The sequence below is a fragment of the Osmerus mordax genome, chromosome 22, assembly GCF_038355195.1.
Source record: "Osmerus mordax isolate fOsmMor3 chromosome 22, fOsmMor3.pri, whole genome shotgun sequence".
NCBI lineage: Eukaryota > Metazoa > Chordata > Actinopteri > Osmeriformes > Osmeridae > Osmerus > Osmerus mordax.
The window spans coordinates 13,424,771-13,445,779 of NC_090071.1; the positions used below are offsets into that span (position 1 = coordinate 13,424,771).

The following is a 21,009-nucleotide window of genomic DNA, read 5'->3' on the forward strand; positions in this document are numbered from 1 at the left end:
CAGCTCCTTCTTCACCACGACGGACCGATGCAGAGCCTGCATCACTGCGGACGCCGCACCGATCCGCCTGTCGATCTCACGCTCCATCCTTCCCTCACTCGTGAACAAGACCCCGAGATACTTGAACTCCTCCGCTTGGGACAAGATCTCCTCCCCGACCCGGAGATTGCACTCCACCCTTTTCCGGTCGATAACCATGGCCTCAGATTTGGAGGTGCTGATTCCCATCCCAACCGCTGATTCCCATCCCAGCCGCTTCACTTTGTATCATGTCAAATATAAAACTAAGGTGACGTATACGCTACAATCACAAGCTTATAGGCCTCAGAAAAATATGCCTTACCTGTTCGTAGTATGTTCATATAACATTAAACATGCCAAGTCCACCACTTTTTCACCTGTAATATTAACGGACAATTTAGTTAAATGTTCAATTGTATGGACTGGCTACTGCATTGCTACTACTGTATGCATTGACTCGGCCAGCAATTGTCTCCCACACCAATTGTCTCTCCTACGCTGCTACAGTCGTGTTGCTTTTTCCCAGAATATGTGATCAGATTCACCATAAACTCGTATTAACACTTCTATCTGAAGTAGGACAACGTTTTTTGTTGCTAGGTGCCATGGTGGATCCTAGTATCGGAGTTCCATGGACGTTGGGTTTTAATAGTTCTCATTCCCGCGCTTAACTCAGAGTGGACATACTCCGAGTTGATTTAACTCATTTCAATCAGTTTCCCATTTTAGGGTAAATCAACTCAGAGTTCCAAGGTTAGGTTCACAGTTTGTCGAACCCGCTTTCTGGAATAACCCCCAGGACAGCTGTTGAATATACTACAGACTCCAGAGCGGGTTCAATATATCATTTAAAACAGTCCTTAACAAACAAACCAAATGACCTTAACTACATTGGATTCTTCTGCCAGGCATTACATGTAACTTGATAACATTTCATAGAATGGCTGGTGCTGTCTTGTTGTTCAGGGCTACATCAGAAACTCTTTTTTACAGCTTTTTACAATCACTTTGACACTAATTTCAGAACCTTGATTTCCTTTTTCAAAACTCTAGACACAAAACTCACAACTGATGATCAAAATGCACATTTTTCAAAACGCTAACACGATTTTCAATTGCTTGGCTACAATACACATTTACCTTAGATAATTTGTTCATTGAACTATAATCATCTGTTCTAAATGACACAATTTAACATCAAAGTATTACAATTTTAAAATGCAATTTACACATAACATCTGAAATGTCTGTCATTTCCTTACATTACAATGATCTACCTGTCAATTGATACTAATGCTCAAAATGATAAGTAACTGTTGCATTACTCTTAATGCATAGTCTTATAGAAACTGACAAACAATATTCCAAGTTTAGAACATGACATTTTAAGTATAACAAGATCCATCGACACCAATTACCATGAACAAATTGGACTAAACCATCATGAAAAAATCTATTGCGATGTGGATGAAAATTTGTGGCAACATCCACAAGACAGGGTGGATGGAAATGTAGGAGAGTAATCAATCCTTTATTTTGCTTTGTTTGTTTGTTTTTTTAGCCAGGTGAGGAACACTACAGTACATGTACACGTACTGTAGAATAGTTTTTTTGTTTTTCATTGTACAAACAACTACATGGTGAAACTATGGGTATCACTATCTTGTGTGTGGATGGTCTAAGTGAATGTTCCTATGGTATTTCATGATAAATTTGACTAATGGACTAATGATTCTGTATGTGCAAGGTGTCTTTAAAGATATGAACATACAATGCTATACTTTGAACATGTGACAGTCTGTGTTACAAGTAATGACTGTTTTAAGTTTTTTATCTAGAGTTTTGAAAAAGGACATCAAGGTTCTGAAATTTTTGTCAAAGTGATTGTGACAGTCTCACTACTGAACTGCTGCTCTAGTTCACACTTGACCGGTGGGTACCTCACCCTTACTGTTAGTGGGTGTGCTTGCCTTTGGCAAGAGCAGTCTACATAGACAATGTTGGTGTCAAAATGTTCATATTGGTCCTGTTTGAGTTGCTTGTATTTTATTCACGTTCCATTGCACGGTTTAGGCTTGAATTAAGTTTTTGTGGCAAAAAGTCCTTTGTGTCGCACAAGGGAACTCAGTGCTAGCCTAACGTCACAACGTCATTCTAGTAAGACAGACGGCGATATCAGCGAGCCCTCAGCATTAGTACTGTAGCTAAAAGTCTAGGAAAGTTGAGGTTACTTTTTGCTAGGTACCTACGAACATGTCTTAATCTGCTAGACAAGTGGGTTCCCCTTCGTTCTTTTGGTAAGCAATCTCACGAGCCCTACTTAACCGGCGTCATGGAGCCGACCAGCTAAATATTTATTTTGCACAAGCGTTGCTACCTGCATATACCTACAGCTGGCAGCTGTGCTCCGTTTTGATCCTAGATTCAGACCTAGCCCCGGTAAATTGTAGAGCTAGCTAACTACTAGACTTCTGCTGTGTGGGAATCGCAGCAGCTAACCAGTCGAAGGGCGTACAAAAATACAGGAGCACACCCCACAATTTCCCCAGAAATTGTACCCTCTCTAGTTTTAATTGTTATTTGTACCTCACCATTCTCTAATCCTACTACCCCCTCCAACCTATCTGTGGTGTGGGGGTTGAGCTGTAAACATCTGCCTGGTCACCAGTCTGCCAACATTGAACCAAGTCACCTAGTGGACATCGGCCTCCTATGGAGAATCTTTGGAGATTATGAGGTTTCCTTTGCACATCTTAACATTTTGTAGTGTCTTCCTCGTGTGTGGAACTGGTCAATTTCCTAGGTCAATGTGGCATTGATTTATGGACACATGAAATATGTGCAACAGGTGTATATTCATCAATATACAAATAAATCTGTATTACATTCCTTTTGGCTAAACATCAAATTGAAAGACATGTATCCTACACACACATACCACGTTTTAAGTCAATTGAAGCTATGGTCCATGAGGAGTAGATTTTTTCACAAATTGTCACTGTATTGAAAAATCCATGCTGCAGACTTACCAATGGGATACCAAATCTGAAAAGGCAATACCATCAAGCTCCACAAGGGCCTTTGCTTCAAGCCAAGGAATGAGTGGGGGCTTGGTCAGCCCACAATCTCCTGAAATGTTGTGTGTGCGTCTCGCCAAGCTCGCGCGTGTGTCAAGGGAAGGCTGAGTGTGTGAGAATGTGGAGCGTGCGCGCTGAGGAGCAAAGGGAGACTTTTAATTGGAAACATCCCTAACAATTAGCCAAGCATGCATATTTAAAATAATCACAATAAATAAATTTTTCATCTTACAGTCAACTTTTTCTCAGATTTGTATACTAAACATTCTCAAGAGTCTTCATATACATTTACATTTATGCATTTAGCAGACGCTTTTATCCAAAGCGACTTCCAAGAGAGAGCTTTACAAAAGAGCATAGGTCACTGATCATAACTACAAGAGTATCACTTTTTGACCGGCGGATGTGTAAAGCATTATTTTAGCGTCAGCCATGAATTCGATTTGCTTTATATCAATCATTTTTGGAGACATGAAGTTGCCTTTGCACATGGTAACATGTTGTACTGTCTTCCTCGTTATGTGGGTAAACCTGGAAAGCTCTAGCCCAGATATTCGGCTTCCAAGATTTTAGACTTTTTCACGCCTTAAAGAGAGTTGTGATTGTTTTGTATTAATCATTAGAAGCGACAAGCGATGGTTATTTCACCGCAGTGAAGAAAAGACAAATAACACAATATTCACACTCGTTTAAATTCCAGGATCTACTTATCCTAGATATGTGTGTTTTAACACCCAGTATTTTTGTACTGACTGCACTGTACTTGGCCCGATAATGGTTCAAGATATGTGTTAAATTGTTGGTGCAAATCGCATCTTCTGAAAACAGCCAGGTCAAACAAAGAAAACTCAACTGGAAGCTTAGGTAAACAAGAACAAATTATGAGTATTTAGTGATCCTAAACATGTTGTTTATTTTGAGTGGCTTCTTCAACACTTAAACATTTGTAATATGCAAGAAAATGAAAACTGTCATACATTTTTTTGAAATAAGCGTTTTTGGCAGACAATAAGGAATACTGACAAGAGCCCCTTTTCACTGGACCATGTCACATATGTGCCTAAGCAGCTTATTTGGGAGTTTTGACAAAGTAGGCAGCATTAGGCTGTATGTTTTGTAGAATTTCCTGAAGTTGCCAATCAAGTGCAGAGCAATTGGTTTTATACATTTTCAAACATTTCTGTTTTTTCTATTTGCATGATTGGGTATTTGTATGCATGCTTCCCGTTCCTAACTTTTTTTCTTTCTTTCTTTGTTTAACAAAATAGTAAGAAAAAACTGAAAGCAAATTCTTAAAACAAAACTAGTAAAAAAAGCTGGAAAGAATTGCACTACAAACGTGTTGAGATCTGTACAGATTCCCCTGCAGAGGATCGAATCATTGTTGGTATTTTGGTGAATAGCAGGGATTAGAGTTACCTCAAGCTTGGCGTCTGGGGCCGGAAACTCACCTGCTCTGTTTATACTGTGTGGTCATTGTATACTTTGTGTACTCAATGTAGAAAACCTCAAATGAGACTTGAGTTTAATTAGGCAGAAAATGCTTGTTACTCTGGGTTTGTGGCCAGTAACGACTTGGTTGACTTTCAGAAACGTAAACAATATATATACAAAAGTCCTTGACTGAGAGTGTAGGCTTAAACAAGTTTACGATATCAACATTTCAGGGCTCGGAAAACAGATTGTGTGGACATTGAATTCCTGAAGCAAGTTGCTTATATAGAGCAAAGTGTGCAAATACACATGGGAATTTGAGTAATACATGTAAAGTATTTTGAATACATAATATATTTTCATTTAACTGATTAAATCATTTTTACTGAAACTACAAAACACCAATAGAATTTGGCTTCTGTGGAAATTCAAACAGTTACCTGTTCACAATAGGTGTAAATGCATCAAATCAGCAGAAGATAAATTATGTGATGTAGATTTGTTGTCTGTCTCTCTCCTTCTCTCTGTTCAGGTACCGCACCTACATGAGGCCTAGGTACAAGGTGGCTTACAAGATGGTGACAGAGATGGAGTGGAAGTGCTGCCATGGATACATCGGGGAAGACTGCAGCGAGGGACCAATTGGGGCTGGGTCGGGAACCCCAATTGCCACGACCCGACCAAGACCCAGACCAGGACAAACTGGTACGGGTTCTGGTCATGTGCTGAGTGGTATGTCAATGCAATGTATAGTCTTTTGAAAACATAAGTTTATGTACTCAACCCTTAAACATGTGTTTTTAGAATAGTGTTGGTTGGTTAGATTAACAAATATAATCATTTCTACTGTATGGGACCTAGCTGAACTAGTGTTGACTATGTTCCAGGTCGAGGAGACAATGACAAGATGAGTCAGCTGGAGGACAAGATCCAGAGCCTGACCAAGGACCTCCATGACCTGCAGTCCACACTTAGGGGCATGAACGAGCGCTTCCAGGAGGAGTTGCGCAAACCAGGCTTTACCGCTAGCTCCGGAGGGGGCAAGAACCCTGCAGACGCAGCCCAACCAGAGATGAAAGAGACAATCCACAGCATCCAGACAAAACTGGACCAGCTGGACAACCGGACCCAGCTCCATGACAAGACATTGGTCAGCATCAACAACCACCTGATCAACGGGAAGGGCGGGACGGGAAACAATCTAGGGGGGGCGTTTGTAGGCGGTGGTGTCAGCAGTGGACAGCTGAACGCACTTAAGGAGGAGATCCTGAGAGAACTAGAGCGGAGGGTGTCACTGTCCTGTTCCTCCTGCAAGGCTGGGGTAGATGACCTGCGCAGACAGCAACAAGAGGGCCGTGAGAGGATCCGTGCACTTGAGAAGCAGCTGAACGCCATGGATGTACGCTATCGTCTGAGCCTGGATGAACTGAGGAGGGACCTGACCCGCTCGCACGGCTGCTGCGATACTGTCAATGACCTTAAGACCCGAGTCACGGATGCCGAACGGAAGATCAGCTCTGCGTCAGAGAACTATGACATCATACAGAACCGCCTGGACAAGGAGCTGTTTGGTTCCAATGGTGGTGGTTTTGGAGGAGGACAGGGAGGAGGATTTGGCGGCAGTGGAGGTAGTATAGAAGGCACCAGAAGACCAGAGGACAGACTGGACAGCAGGCTGAGGGACCTGGAGAGGAGAGTTAACAACACAGTCCAGAGGACTCCAGAGGAGAACTTTGCCTACATGGAGAAGGTCCTGAAGGACTACTTCCACAGGGAGCTGGGAGATTTAAAGACAGTGTTCCTGGATCGTTTCGATGACCAAGCTTTCAGAATCTCAGATGTGGAGCTGGACCTGGGCTTGGTGAAGGATAAGGTGTCAGATCACAACAAGCGGCTGTTTAGTCTTGAGAACAACACCTCCCTCTTGAACAGGAGGATGGAGGAGTGTGGCTGTGGGGGAATCCAAGAAGAAGGAGGGAGCATTGGAGGAGGAGGGAGAGTATATGGAACTGGGGGAAGGGATGAAGGTGGAGGAAGAGGAGGGGTAGGGGGAGGATTAGGAGGAGTGAGAGGAGATAGTGTTGATGAAGACACAGTGAAGTCCCTGGAGTGGAAGGTAATCGCCAACGAGAATGACATCCGTCGCTTTGACACTCGTCTCAAAGATCTCTCCATTTCTGGCGACTCCCTCATGGACAAGGTTGTTGACCTTAGCCAAGACATCCTCAGGATCAAAGCTGTGACAGGGGAGAAGGGAGAACACTTAAACCGCATCGTCACTGAGATTGAGATGCTAGGCAATGACTGCGACGCCTGTGGGAGGGTGGAGGATGAGTTGAGGAAGCTGAAGAACCACACATTGCATACCCTGAACCGCTGGCAGACAGACATAAATGCTATCCGGGTCAAGGACTCCAGTCAGAACTCCTGTTCCCAGGTATGCTCTGACATCCAGGAAGTGGTGGGGAGGCTGAGGGAAGACATGGATAAGTGCACTGTGCAGTGTAAGATCGGCCCAGACACTCCAACAGGCACTGGGGGAGCAAGAGGAGGAGCAGGAGGAACAGGAGTCGGTGGAACAGGAACTGGAGGAGGAAGGCTGGTTGAACCTCAAAAGCCCCTTGATGGCCACAGTGTGATTGGGGGCACATTCAACAACAACCACCTGAAGACACTTCAGGGTGAGCTGTCGGAAGTCATCCTGACATTCAGCTCCATTAACGACACATTGAAGGGTCTGGAACACACAGTTCAGAAGCACAGCAGCGTCATAACTGACTTGGGAAACACCAAGGACAAGATCATCTCTGAGCTTGATAAGATCCAGCAGGAAGTCAACGAGCACATTGAGGAAAGCCTTGACCGGTTGGACAGAGTTGACAGGGACGTACGCCGTTTTGAGAGCACGCTGGTGGTTGAGATTGGTGACTGCAAGCATTCTTCCGACGGGCTGGAAAAGAGGCTATCCAAGATGGAAGGAGTGTGCGCAAGGCTGGATGGAGTGTCTGACTCGCTAGCAAGGATTAAAGATGGACTAAACAAGCATGTGTCAGGGCTGTGGAACTGCATCAATGGGCTAAACGCAACTGTGACCTCCAACGGAATGGTCATCCAGGACATAAAGACTACACAGCTTGATGGGATCCATGGGAAGATCAAGGGCCTGAACTCCACCGTCAACAACCTGCTCAAGGAGTTCCACAGCCTCCCAGAACACAACCTCACAGGTCAGCTGTAAAATAATATTTTGATTTACATGTTAATTATTCTGACTGAGTTAGTGTATGACTGACCAACTGGCTATCTGACAGACTGGCTGACTTACAGTTGCTGTTAATGATATGATATGATCACCGTCTGACTGCACACACGGTCTGAGCTGTCTTTTTGTTGAGTTTGAGAAACTCACCATCTACCTCCAATTTGTTTACCTTTGTAGGCCCTGTACTGCGGCAAAGAGGTTTGAATGGTTTAGAATTCTACTAACACTGTCTTTGTGCTGTACATGCAAGGTTAACCCTTTCCTTTCTAAAATGAAAAACTGTCTCTTGTGTCTATGATACGAAGTTCTTAGTGGGTTCTATTGCACAGTCAATGTACAGTGTACAGTATTTTAGACAGTCTTCAGTTACACCATTTGCATCCACACTGAAGACAGACAGAGTAAGCAACAATATACACAACACAATCATCAAACACCACCAAAGATATATACAAATTCACCTGTAATCCTACAATTAAAACAGTGTCTATTTGTATAACATTGGAATTACACAGGTGAAATAGTGCTGGGGCTTTAAGCTAGGGTGACCAGATTTGAGTTCGTGAAAAAGAGGACACTTCGTTGCGTCGAGGGGGGGGGGGGTCTCTACAGTCAGACCTCGCGCAAGAAGGTGGAATGTAAGGGAGATACCCTTTCCAAAACTTGTAAGGGCGTAATAGTTTGTGAAAGACCCAGAGAAACACAAATATCCGACGAGGCAAAATCCCGGACAAATTTGGAATCCCTGCCGGACGCATTTTTTAGGTCTCGAAAAGAGGACATGTCCGGGTAAAAGAGGTCGTCTGGTCACCCTATGTAAGCAGACACAGGGTTACATAATAGAGGAATTCTGAGCTTGCCCTGTGAAAGTTTATTTTTTTAATTGTTTCAACCGACCGTGTGTGATCAAAACACCAATTCCCCTTTTTTGTGGACTAGGATTTGACTGAGCAGTAAATGTGGAAAGCATAAATATGTATTCTCAATGAAGAATAACGTATGTAACTATAAATGGAAAACAATCTTGTTAACACTAAGATCAATGTCCTGACTCATTTGCTACCAGCTTACTTTTGTTCTTAATATGTTCAATGTGCCATTATAGTGTCTACAGTCCACTTACATGTGTGTCAAGCATGTTTACATTTTATGTTTCCGGTCTGATTGTAAAACTCTGTTGAATGTATTTGGAGAGTTTTATTCGACGCCAACAAAAGTGTGTTATCTTTCTGTCTCCTAACCCCTGTCCCAGGCCTACCTGGACCACCTGGTCCCCAGGGAGAGAGGGGCTTTGCTGGGCTACCTGGGCCCAAAGGTCCCTACGGACCTCCAGGAAGGCAAGGAGAGATTGGTCTCAGAGGACTTCCAGGTAAGATAAGAAACCAGGAGACCTTTTTGGCAATTGTTTTTTGCTGGATGATACTGTATTTGTGTGAATACACTGTGATTCGTCCTAGCAGCGCCACTGACTCTACATTTACCTACCTTTACCTCATTGAGATGAACAAGGATTGCGTTTTCATGACATTTGAATCCTTGAGTTTCTCATGTCCTAACAGAGATTCTAAACAATTATTATTTGAATACAGAATTTGAGCCAGTTCCAAGTTATCTTCTCAGAAATTAAGACAATCACAGACAATGTTGTTCTAAACATTCCTCCAATAATATCCCAATCAGGTTTGCCTGGTGCTGATGCCCATATGCCAAAGTTGTCCTTCTCAGCTGCCCTCACAAACCCCATGGTCAATGCAGGAACCATCGTCTTTGACAAGGTCTTTGTCAACGAAGGAGAATTCTACAACCCAAGGACAGGTGACTACAACACAGAGCCAATAGGTTTCTTACTTGCACAGATCGTTCCTCTTCACTGTCAATGGTACATTTGGTTGCTAATAGGTTTTATGGTTCACATTAATCTGAAATTCAGTTGATTATAATGCAATCGTGTAGAGATTCTACCTAATGCATTTAGCTACTATGGATTGGAATTAGAATAGGCCAGTTACTAAGTTTTGTGTTCAAAATACTACATTTCTACATTGAGCTCCAACTCTCCTCCTATGCCTGGTTCCTGTGTCCCCCAGGTATCTTCAAGGCACCCGTTGACGGCCACTACTTCTTTAGTGCCATCTTGACAGGTTACTGGAATGAGAAGATCGAGGCAGTCCTTTCCAAGTCTAACTATGGCATTACCCGTGTGGACTCTGGAGGCTACCAGCCTGAGGGTCTGGAGAACAAGCCCGTGGCAGAGGCCAAGGACACCCCAGGCTCACTGGCGGTCTTCAATATCATCCTACCACTCCAGATGGGGGACACTGTGTGCATCGACCTGGTGATGGGCAAGCTGGCCCACTCTGTGGAACCTCTCACCATCTTTAGCGGAATGCTGCTTTACGAGAAGATGTGATTGTAGGATGCATGTATGAATGGATGTTCTAGAGAAGACATGGAGAGGACTTCTTTCAACACCAAAGATTTTTATTGACGTCGGCTTTAAACAGAAGAAGAAAAACAATGACGGGTCCAAAGAATGACAAATGAACCTCTGAACTGTTAAGGAAGTTGTTTCCTGGTCTTCCACCTTATCCCTAAACTTAGATATTACTTTGAGACCTGATTAACTTTTAAATAACAGGAAATTATGTTAACAAAGCACATACCTTCTCATATTATAACCTATACTCCACATTATTTCCAATACGTGTTTTTACACAGGTTTGTACTACTGCAGGATGTTTTATATTCTTATCCTTATAAAGCCTGAAATCCCATAACTCAATCCAGTTATGGGACCACTCATGCGTTTGATTTAGTACACCCTCTCCAATGTAACTCAAACACAGCTCAAATAGAAGTAAGGTAAATCAAACACACCTCAAATACAAGAACATCTGTAATTGACCAAGAGTTGGGTATGAATCATCATCCTCACCTTTCCAGAGCTGAACATGAGTTTTACCTCATATTTAAATTTCAAATTTTTACCCATGTTGCTGCAAAATGTTTTTAATGTCTAAGAGCCAGAGATATTCAAGTTTCCTAAACAATTGATATGAGTGGACCAGAAAGTAATAGTTGTTTGCTTGAATTTTGTAAGTTCTTTTAACTTTTTTATTCCTATGAATTCCCTTGTAAGTCATGTAAATTATGTTTTCATGTTAGCGTGCACATTTAGCTTCTGTTTGCTTGTGTGTTTTGTACACCTATGAGGATTCCTTTATTCCAGCCATATACTATGTGTGTGCCATGCCGTGCCTTTGCTACAGTGCCATATGGCATCATGCTTTAAATACTTTAAAAACTTTTATGCAGCTGTAAAAACATAGAATCCTCATTGTTCAGCCATCAGCTATGATCAACATAACTTTATAGCCACCAAATCAAGGAGGAATAACTTGGTAGATGTCTACACACAGAAGCCCATGTCAGTCAGGGAGTCCATTAGATGATATTATATTACCTAGGATTAAATCATTTTACTTGATACAAAGTCTAAATAGTGCTCAGTCTAACTTTATGAGAGATCAAACTCAGGGCCTCATGTACTAACGCTTTTGCGCCCACTTCAGGCGTATTTGTTTCGTAACGTGCACGTAAAAGCATGGCGAGGTATGTACAAACATGCCGCACTGAGGTGAAAGCGCAGACTGCCTGTCGCGGGAACTAAAAATGGCAAATTGCGCTTTTCCTTGTCTGCGTGCATGCATATGCATTCACGGGAGGGTCAAGGGGAAAGTGGGAGTTTCCCATAAAGAGATGGGAGGAGATGCGTAAATTGTGCCAAATTATGTATTCCGCGGTATGTAAATAAAAAACGCCCGTGAAAGCGCGGCTCTATTTTGCGGTGAAAATTCTCCGCCTCTTAAAAGCAGGTGTAAACCAGGTTGCGGGTTTCCTCGCATATGCCTCCTAGTGAAATGGCAGCAGTAATCCGAGCAAGACGAAGATAAGGCCAAGGAGACGAGCTGAAAGGATTTTTGCAACAAGGACCACACTTTTTCAGTTGAGTGAACACAATCATTATGCGTTACAGATTAAGCAGCCATGCAATATTACAGTTACTGGAAGAAATCAAAGATGACATCGAATCTCCGATTTAGCGTTCACATTCCATTCCAGCAGTTGTTAAACTCTTCGCTACATTACAAATGTTGGTCCTGCCACCTCTTTTTCACCTCTTCCAACTGTCTGCGGGTCGAGGATATTGCATAATTTATTTTTGTAATTTCGTTCCAGATGGCATTTTTTTATGTCGGTGTGGAATTCCGGCCTTATATATTTAAATTTGCTGTTACCTCATGAACAAGCACATCAATTTCGTTATCACTAAATCTTTGTTTTCGCTGTTTTGACTTTGGTGGCTGATCCATGATAGAAAGAGAGGAGGCCCATTCAATTGCGCGTTTAAATGCTCGCAATTTACAGTATAGTGGGCGGAGAAAGGCGCTGATTAGCCGATGAACTGCAGGTTTGGTAAATCCGACGTAAACTGAAGTATCACAGCGTGCGCTTTCTGCAGGTTAGCCATGGCTCTGATAACGTTACGTTTGCAAATGTACGTACATGAGGGCCTCAGTGTCTTCCTTCTACCTTACCCTGTTCATCCTCCTCAACCTGTCCCCCCTGGTACAAGATGTGTTGAGCGGCAGCCAAGGGAATCATGAGCGTATCATAAAGAAAGCTGCTCTGAAAAAAAAAGCTCTGCTTTCCTTTATTGAGTTAAGAATATCAAATTAATATAAGTATTTACATAGCGAGATAAATAAGGGCACCCACTGAGATAGGAGAGGAGGGAGAGATGAGAAGGAGGGAGAGATGAGAAGGAAGAGGAAAATATCGAGAGAAGAGGAAAGTGGAGAGGAAAGGAAAGAGGCGAGATGGGAGAAGAAAATAGAGAAGGGAGGGAAGACGAAGGAGAGGAGGGACATTAGACTTTCCTCCTGGCCCTGACATAACCTTGTGATACTCACCAGAGACAGCATAGGCTGGGTGTATGGTGTAACACTGTAACATCCTCCCACTCATCTTTGACAGGATCAGGCTGTATGTTTCAGATCAGGAGTGCAGTTCTAGGACCAGACTCTCCCTGCTCATCTCAAACTGATACTTGGACCAAAAACAAGGGCCACAGGCCACATGTCTTACTACTCTATCAATCCCAAGGGCAGATGTATGGGAGAGAAAAGTTTGTTTACAGTTTGCTAGGATAAGTGATAGGACGTCTCATCAAAAGTCGGACTGGATAAGTGGCAGCTGTCTTTAACTAAAGTTTCTCGCCTTTACCCAAATAATTGTTACCTTGAATATGGAATTTTGACAACACGTATGATTGAAATAAATACTTACAGCCACATACCCTCTGTATGAGTCATTTCAGAGGCCTGAAATGGCATCATTTCTTCCTCAATTTGTTGATTAGGGAGTTAAGAGAGTGAGGTGTTGCAGTCTACAACCTATTCAAACCAAACCTTCCATTTGTTTTGGAACTTGGCACAACAGAGTACATTTACTGATGTGCCAACATCCTTTTGTCTTAGTTCAGAATGTGGGTGGTTGTCAAGGTACCAGAAACCAGCCAGGATCTAGATGAGCTGCATGCAGGATCTAGATGAGGTAGGCTGTTTTTGTGAGCCAGAGACTAAGTGAGAGAGACTGTGTAAGAAAGAGAGAGGAAGTGAGAATGAGAGTGTGAGGGGGGAGGGGGAAAATAGTAGAATAGTTGCTGAGAGGGAAAGAGAGCAAGAGACTCAGTGAACTCAAAGTCAAAGACGGTGGAGCTGTTAGTGATAGAGAGATAGAGAGGATAGAGGGGCATGTAGAAGACAGGCAGCTGTTGTTGTAGAGCCTGTTATCTGATCTACAGAACTGTACTATAAAGTATATCTGAACTGCACTGTTGACGACTAGGCCATTGGAGACATATTTCTTTTTAATCTGATTCCAAGAGGAAGACAAACAGACATAAACCCAACACTTGGTACTGTCTTTCAAAATATTAAAGACACATTTAAGAGTATGTCAAGACTAACTGAATTATATTCACACAACAGGAGTATGAGAAAAATGGTAGCCAAGTGAGAGACCAGAAGAGAGGTTAGGTTTTGAGGCTGGAATCTGTACTCAACCACACATGCACACACACACCAGCTGTGTGGTTACAACAGGGTGGGGTACTGATAGATATCCTGTTTATATTTCATCTTCACACACACACACCCTTATTGATGGTGTCACTGTGTGTATTATCAACACATCTGTTTTACTGTAGGTCAGTGCAGAGCTGTAAAAGCAATGACTCACTTTCTCTGTCTCACACAAAGAAATGTGCATACACACATGCACAAACTTGCTCACACATACACACACAGTACACAATGCTTTGATTTTAAGAGTTTATATGGTTAAGTGCTGTTTGTCCTGTACACATGGATACACCCTCATGCCTGTGTAAAGACCAGCATTGCACCCCAAGGGCAGTCCACATGTGACTCTACAACATCCACTACATATTGTCCAGATGTCATCCTAACTACTGGGAGGGAACTATGAGCAGCAATCGACATCAGCTTAGTCATTGAGAAGCTAAGATAAGTCTCTCACAATTTCCACTTGTGTGGACAGAACTTCAGGTCAGGACAAGGTTCATTGATTCTTCTGATAGTGTCTATTCTACTGATGATTATGATACACAAAAAATATTGTGAATACAAGATACTGAAGCCAAAATGTGCATTACAAAATCAAGCAGGTAAATCAATAATTTTCTGTAGCTGTTACCATACATACATGATACTGTAGCACTGTCTACACATCACAGATAGTACCAGAGGTTTTGGACAGATCAGTATAACACAAAGAGTTGGTACCAGATGATACAGCATTAGTGTTAGATTCAAGAACTGTTAATTAATGATTGTTCCTTCATACAGTCATCATTGGTTTGCCTGGAAAAAAACATTTGTGGCCCCAAATCACAAATGAAAATGTACGTTTTTTAACAGGTTATCTTTTGGTCTTCCCTGTTATCACTTTTTTTGCTCCACGATTCCGTCGTATCCGTGGACACCACACTTCCTGCCAGCAACCTGGCAACCAAACATCAGTGCTTCCTGTAAACTTCCTCCTGGACAGAAAAATAAATTAAAAAGAGTGTAAACAGTCTCTTTTGCCCTCTAAAGCAGAGTCCGCTCTGACACTAGCTGGGTTTATCACTGCAGTATGAATAATTCTTAGACACTGGAAAAGCCAGGTAAGGCCTAGTTTTGCAGAATGGTTGAAGTTAATGACAGACACAGCCTCATTTGAAGATCTTATTGCAAGACTGAATGATGGTAGGGGTAAATTCTACCAAGTCTGGTCTAATTTCCTTAATTTTATTGAACTGACTAGTGCCCCATAATTAATATAATTATCAAGCCTAATTTGATCTCAGCCAACATTTTTGTTGACTTTTTGTTGTTGTTTTTGCATCTTTCTTGCCCAGGGGGGTATTCCACATAGCGGGTTTAGTGAAAACTTTGAGTTGGTTAACCCTGAAAAGAGGCATACTCCGGGTTTTCCGTTCCAGAAAGAGAGGTAACGAAAACCTTTGGTCAGTGTCCATGGTAACTTACTCTGTGAACCTAACCTACTCGCTAGCAGGTTTTCCATGACAAACTCTGTGCGTCTCCCTATCCCCTCCCACTTTGAGCCTGATAGCGTTGGCAGACATGGGATGTCCTTTCCTGATTCAGCCGACCGATCTCTAACAAAATTTGCCATCGAAGTCTGTGATTCAATGTGCTTTAATTCCTAAGTTAACGTTACCATTTCCTGTCACAATCTGTTATTTATTTTAGCAACATTCTCAGCCCTTACATCGCTAATGTGCATATCCACACCGTGGATATGCACATTGGATATGAACCGACCAAATGCTTTTTGCCACTGAAATAAAGACAAATAATTGAAATTGTATTTGGTCTTCTTCATTGCCTACAAATAGAAATCCAACAAGGAGTATTTTTATCGGCTATGGTTCCTACAATTTACATGATTCACCTGTGACCATGTACAGTCCTGTAACTGGTGTTTCAGCAAATCTATTTCAAGATTAGCGTTTATTCTTCTGTCCCAAGTAGGCCTACACCATCTCTTGGTCAGTTTTTGGCACTTTCTTCATGAGATGCAGTTTTTACAACTCATTAACTTGTAACTGGGAATACATGAGATTACATTAAATTCCACAGTTCCACATGCAGAATTAACCTGCCATTAAATGGACATCTCACTGTATACAGCATCCATGCTCTGTTCAACAGGATCAGAATGTGCAAATCGTTTTTCTATTCATTATTCTCATAATGTCAGTGTAACTGACAATTCCACACAAGTCTGTAAATAAAAGTACATGGGGAGAGAACTACCCATGCTAGCCTACCATACTTAGGCTTCTCTGCATCCATTTCTGCAGCAGCAGGCAAAGTCTCTGTCATCTTAATCATCATCATCATCCTGTGATGAAAAGCATTCTGTTGGGGGCAACTGCTACTACAAGTTGAAATAGGCACCAACTGATATTTACTTTGTATCATGTTGAATATGATTAAAACCAAGGTGATGTAGAGGCTACAATCACAAGCTTATAGGCCTAAGCAAAATATGCCTTACCTCGAAAAGTCGGAGTTTCCCCATTTTAGAGTAGATCAACTCAGAGTTCAAGGTTAGGCTCACAGTTTGTTAAACCCGCTACCTAGAATACCAACCAGATTGCTGTAGTGTGTGTTTGGAGCTGTTACATGTTGTTAAATGTGGTGTGTTTCTCACATGGAAAAACAATAAAAACTTTGATAAAAAAGACTGTACAGAAAGATATAGAGACAGAGGGGGAGACCAATAAAAAATAACTTATTATGATTCAATTAAAAGGGACAAGATATAAATTATGACTATTATGATGATGTTGATGAAGAAAATGGTGATGATGATTACGATGCTACAATGCATTTCCTGACCGTGAGACAGGCAATAGATGACAGATGCGTTAAAGGTGTCTCCTGCTCCCAATGTGTCCACCAAGACCTCTGGAGAAAAGGCATCAGAGTGGACGACAACTCCATCAGGACCTAGGGCATCTGCTCCTTTCTCTGCCCAGGCACATATGAGGACAGCACTGGTGAAGACACGCAGACGCATAATATAGTTTGATCTGCCACGACTCTTTAATCTACCATTTTATCTTTTCACTTATCTCCCTCTGTCCTCGACAGCTCCATTCCACTCACCCCTTTTTCACGCGATGGTAGAGTTCCTGTAGTGCACTGGCTGCCGAATGGAATCCAAAGTGCATGGCCACATCCTTACTAATAAACACCTGGACAGGGCAGCCAGGATTAGGGGACATAGCATAGACTGAGAACTGAGAAATATCAATCTAAAAACACAGCCTTTGAAGCTTATTTACTCAACTATCTATGAACATGGAAATCATACTATGTCGCCGTAGGGAAACAGCTGATATAGCGGCTCCATTGTCTTCTCTATCTCCACAGAGATGGTGATCCTCTGTTGCTGTGGCAAAGACCTGTTGAACAAAGCCACCTGCTGGATCATCTTCACCTGCTCCTCTGCGTTCCGACCCTAACAGATGATCATCAATCAGATCCTCGGAAGGGTACCAGATACAACCAACAAATTAATCAATATGAGAGAATAGTTTGATATATGAGCACTGCCAACACACACACACACACCTCCCAGTGAATCCAACTGTACTGGGTCAAGTCCACCTTAGAGAAGTCTGTTGCTGTGACGTCAGGGAGGTTCCTGATGGACACACACAGTAGTGACTGAAAGGAAGGGAAGGGAAGAAAGAAGGGAGGTGATGGGGTAGAGAAGGATGGCAAAGGGAGGACAGGGGCTGCGATTGCATATTCAGACATATGGTTGGCATTGAATTGATGATTAGTGAAGAGTTAGTAATGAGCATTAGGCAAACATTTCCACAGGCGTTAGTTGAAGCAATAGACCAGAGGGGAAATCTAAAATAGAATTTAAAAAATGTTTTTTTAAAGATAGGCTTTTCGCATTGTCTGATGATCATGTTGCTCTGTACATATCACATTAGATGTTTTCTCAATATTGACAATAAAGCAATTAATATTAAATTACAATACACCAATCCTGTTAATGCATTATGATTATTGATGTTTCTTATTTTTAATATAACAATAATGGCTTTGATTTCTATGTATAGTGACATAAATTATCCATATGACATGATAAGCATGCAGTGTCCTTTAAACCATGACCTCTTTTGATCTCATTTCTCTTTATTGACCCAGCACTATCACAGAGAAACCTTTGGACCTCACCAGCTGCAGTGACATCGAGCTCTCTGATTTTGCCCTCTGAACTTTGAGGAGATATATTGTTCTATACAATAGAAAAAACTATCCTTAACTGTTTCAGGTCATCTATATGCAGCCTGGTCAGTCCTCTGGAATTGATTAGCCTGCTCCTATATCAGTACATTTACATTTAGTCATTTAGCAGACGCTCTTATCCAGAGCGACTTACAGTAAGTAGGGACATTCCCCCGAGGCAAGTAGGGTGAAGTGCCTTGCCCAAGGACACAACGTCAGTTGGCATGACCGGGAATCGAACTGGCAACCTTCGGATTACTAGCCTGATTCCCTCACCGCTCAGCCACCTGACTCCCAGTCAAGTAGTAGTGAATAGATTAGCCTACCCGTATATTAGACCAACACTGAATAAGGAAAAAGAAAAAGGAGAGATAGGGAAGGGGGTCCAGGTGGGACCCTCATGCCACACTCGTGTTCCTTACATGTCAGAGAGCACAACTGTGCGTGAGCCGCTGGCAGTACACACCACACAGCATGCACACGGAGTCTCGCCCTCTTGTTGCCAGGCAACAGTGGAAATGTCCACTCCACGTTTGGTGAAATCGCCCACAATGAAGCTGGCAGGGCAAGTACAGGACAGACACAAACACAGCAGCTCTCTCTTTAAGTCTGAGAAGTGCAGTAGCCAATAAATACTCCATAATGACAATACCATTTTAATATTATGATTAAAATTGTATTGTATTCATGTCGAAATTAAATATTCTGTCTTGCGCACGGTCCAATTAAAAAGGGAAACAGCCTTGAGTGGAGGCACTGACATATTAAATAATGAACTAATGAAGTCAACCAATTAGTGGAAGAGGAGGAACAAACCTAGAAGAGGCGAAGGATAAGGAAGTGATGAGAAAGTGTGAGATTATGGCGCCATCTAGTACCCAGGAGAAGAAAAACTGACAAAGGGTGAGAGAAAGCACATGCATTCTGGCAACACAAAGACTGAAAAGCACTGTATAGGATAATTGTATACACAAACAAACCCACACAGACCTGTTCATGTGTAAGATGGTGCGACTACCGGTGGTCACGTTGCTGATGACCACAGAGGCAGGGAAGGAGCATTGAGCGTGGTCAGAGAGGAGAGAGATGTCGATGTGGTACTTCTGAAAATCCTCCAGCACAAAGCTGGAGCAACAGCTCCACAATACAGAAGAGAGGGTGGAGAAACAGACATGAGGACAGGGAGATAGAAAATTAAAGAAAAAGAGAAAAACTGGGCAGGCTAGATGATTGAGAGAGACAAAAAGTCTGCTGTCATGAAAGGAGGTTGAAAGCATGGTCTCTTGAGGTGAGAAAGAATAACATTCGATTGTTGGAGGACATGGTAGAAAGAGAGACAGAGGGGGAGAGAGAGAGATCGAGAGAGGGAGATCGAACAATAGCTGATCCATGCTCCTTCTCTGAGTGATTTAAAGCACCCACTGCATGAACAGAGAAATGATCTAATAAAGGAAGATATTACAATTCATCAGAGACATGAAGGCTATAGGTCTTAGCTATTGGAGCTGAGGGACAGAATGAGAACAATACAAATGTGTGTTGCTAGATAATACATCTGTCTCTCTCTACTCTATTCATAGTGTATGGGCACCATATTAATCTAAACTGTTGTATAACCACATAAGATCTAGGTACTGTAGTAATATTGATGCTACTAGGTAAACAGAGTCTAGTAATGTTACTACTATTATTATTAACTACTATTATTACTATCAACTTACTCTGCTACGGGCCCAGGGGCAAGGGAGCCCAAGAACGCGCAGGGAGCACCGAGTAGTGCCAGCACCGTGCACGAGTTCGACGCGTTCCCCCCACGTTGCCAACGTTGAGATAGACACCTGTGCGAAGAATACAACTCATGTATCCATACAGTAATGCATGAAATCGTGGATTGATGAAAGAATGTTTAAAACTGCCACTGAGTTTAAAACATACAAGCATTTTTACAAAAACATTGCAAGCGCATTAGTTAGGGACAGAAAATGCAAAAAATAATACAGTAATAAACCCTAACAATAATTACGTTTTTATTGTAATTCTGAAGTGCAGAAAAAAAGCATCGAATTGTTAACGAGAAATAGGGATTGGCCTGTGCTTGTCTTCTGAGAAGCGACTGATATGGGCAGCGGCTTTCCACTGCTCTTAACCTATGCACTGTGGCCGAACGATGAGGCAGCGTAAAGGAAAATAATAGTTTTTCCTAATTTCGTTGACTTCCTCACACACCAACCTGCTGTCAGTGTCTTCTTCCGGGTACTTGTCTAACACGTTGATGATATCCAGACAAACTAGACCAACACAGAGGATCTTTTTGTCGCCCATATTACTTTGGCGAGACAACAGAAGGAATTTGGACTCGTACGTTCATGTTTTAGCCTTTGAAACTCAGAAACCACCCAGTGATTGGGCGTCACGCAGTTTTGACTGCTCTGTGTTCCATCCCTCTTCCGAAGTTTTCCGAATATACCCGAGAGGGTATCATGATTACGGAAAGGGATCGTATTATTTTTTATATTCATACAATTTTTGAGACTGCTTAACGATCCGTGTTAATCATGCGCGGAGCCAGACGTTGTAAACATTCGGGGTTTAGCCCAAATTTAGGGCGTAGTCTGGGTTTGATGTGATGCTAGATTGGGACTTCCACATTTTTTGGCATTCATTTGAGCGCAAAATCGTTTTTTGAGCTTATGTAAAATATACATTACGTTGAACTCATTTTTATATTTACTGAAAATGACAACCCAAATTTTCACCTAAAAGATTTGGGCCTTTAGAGAAATGTTTCGGGGCTCAAGCCCCAGAAGGG

At 42.2% G+C, this 21,009-nt stretch overlaps 2 protein-coding genes across 11 annotated transcripts in view; one reads left to right on the plus strand and one right to left on the minus strand.

The window, feature by feature from the left end:
• LOC136966340 (EMILIN-1-A-like) overlaps nucleotides 1–11,294 on the plus strand; it is a 105,329-nt gene extending 94,035 nt beyond the window's left edge. Inside the window, exons 3-8 of one of the 4 annotated variants that reach the window (XM_067260820.1) lie at nucleotides 5,065–5,264; nucleotides 5,420–7,759; nucleotides 7,972–7,992; nucleotides 9,047–9,163; nucleotides 9,475–9,609; nucleotides 9,882–11,294. In XM_067260820.1, coding sequence (XP_067116921.1) covers nucleotides 5,065–5,264; nucleotides 5,420–7,759; nucleotides 7,972–7,992; nucleotides 9,047–9,163; nucleotides 9,475–9,609; nucleotides 9,882–10,204 — 3,136 coding nt within the window. In that variant the 3' untranslated portion in view covers nucleotides 10,205–11,294. The remainder of the gene's footprint in view (nucleotides 1–5,064; nucleotides 5,265–5,419; nucleotides 7,760–7,971; nucleotides 7,993–9,046; nucleotides 9,164–9,474; nucleotides 9,610–9,881) is intronic. The other 3 variants (XM_067260822.1, XM_067260821.1, XM_067260823.1) reach the window with 3 other exon arrangements.
• A 2,881-nt stretch (nucleotides 11,295–14,175) lies between these two features.
• Nucleotides 14,176–20,743, minus strand: khk (ketohexokinase). Of its 7 annotated transcripts, none has more exons than XM_067260826.1 (9): nucleotides 20,431–20,743; nucleotides 19,922–20,038; nucleotides 19,191–19,325; nucleotides 18,623–18,757; nucleotides 17,529–17,601; nucleotides 17,269–17,415; nucleotides 17,061–17,149; nucleotides 16,791–16,948; nucleotides 14,176–14,920 (listed from the first exon to the last, which is right to left on the minus strand). In XM_067260826.1, the coding sequence occupies exons 1-9, from the start codon at nucleotides 20,520–20,522 to the stop codon at nucleotides 14,823–14,825; spliced, it is 1,044 nt and encodes a 347-aa protein (XP_067116927.1). In that variant the 5' UTR covers nucleotides 20,523–20,743; the 3' UTR covers nucleotides 14,176–14,822. The 7 variants fall into 7 exon arrangements, with proteins under 7 accessions (XP_067116927.1, XP_067116926.1, XP_067116930.1 ...); XM_067260825.1 differs by having other exon boundaries at nucleotides 19,191–19,337; XM_067260829.1 differs by lacking the exon at nucleotides 18,623–18,757.
• Nucleotides 20,744–21,009: the final 266 nt, after the last annotated feature.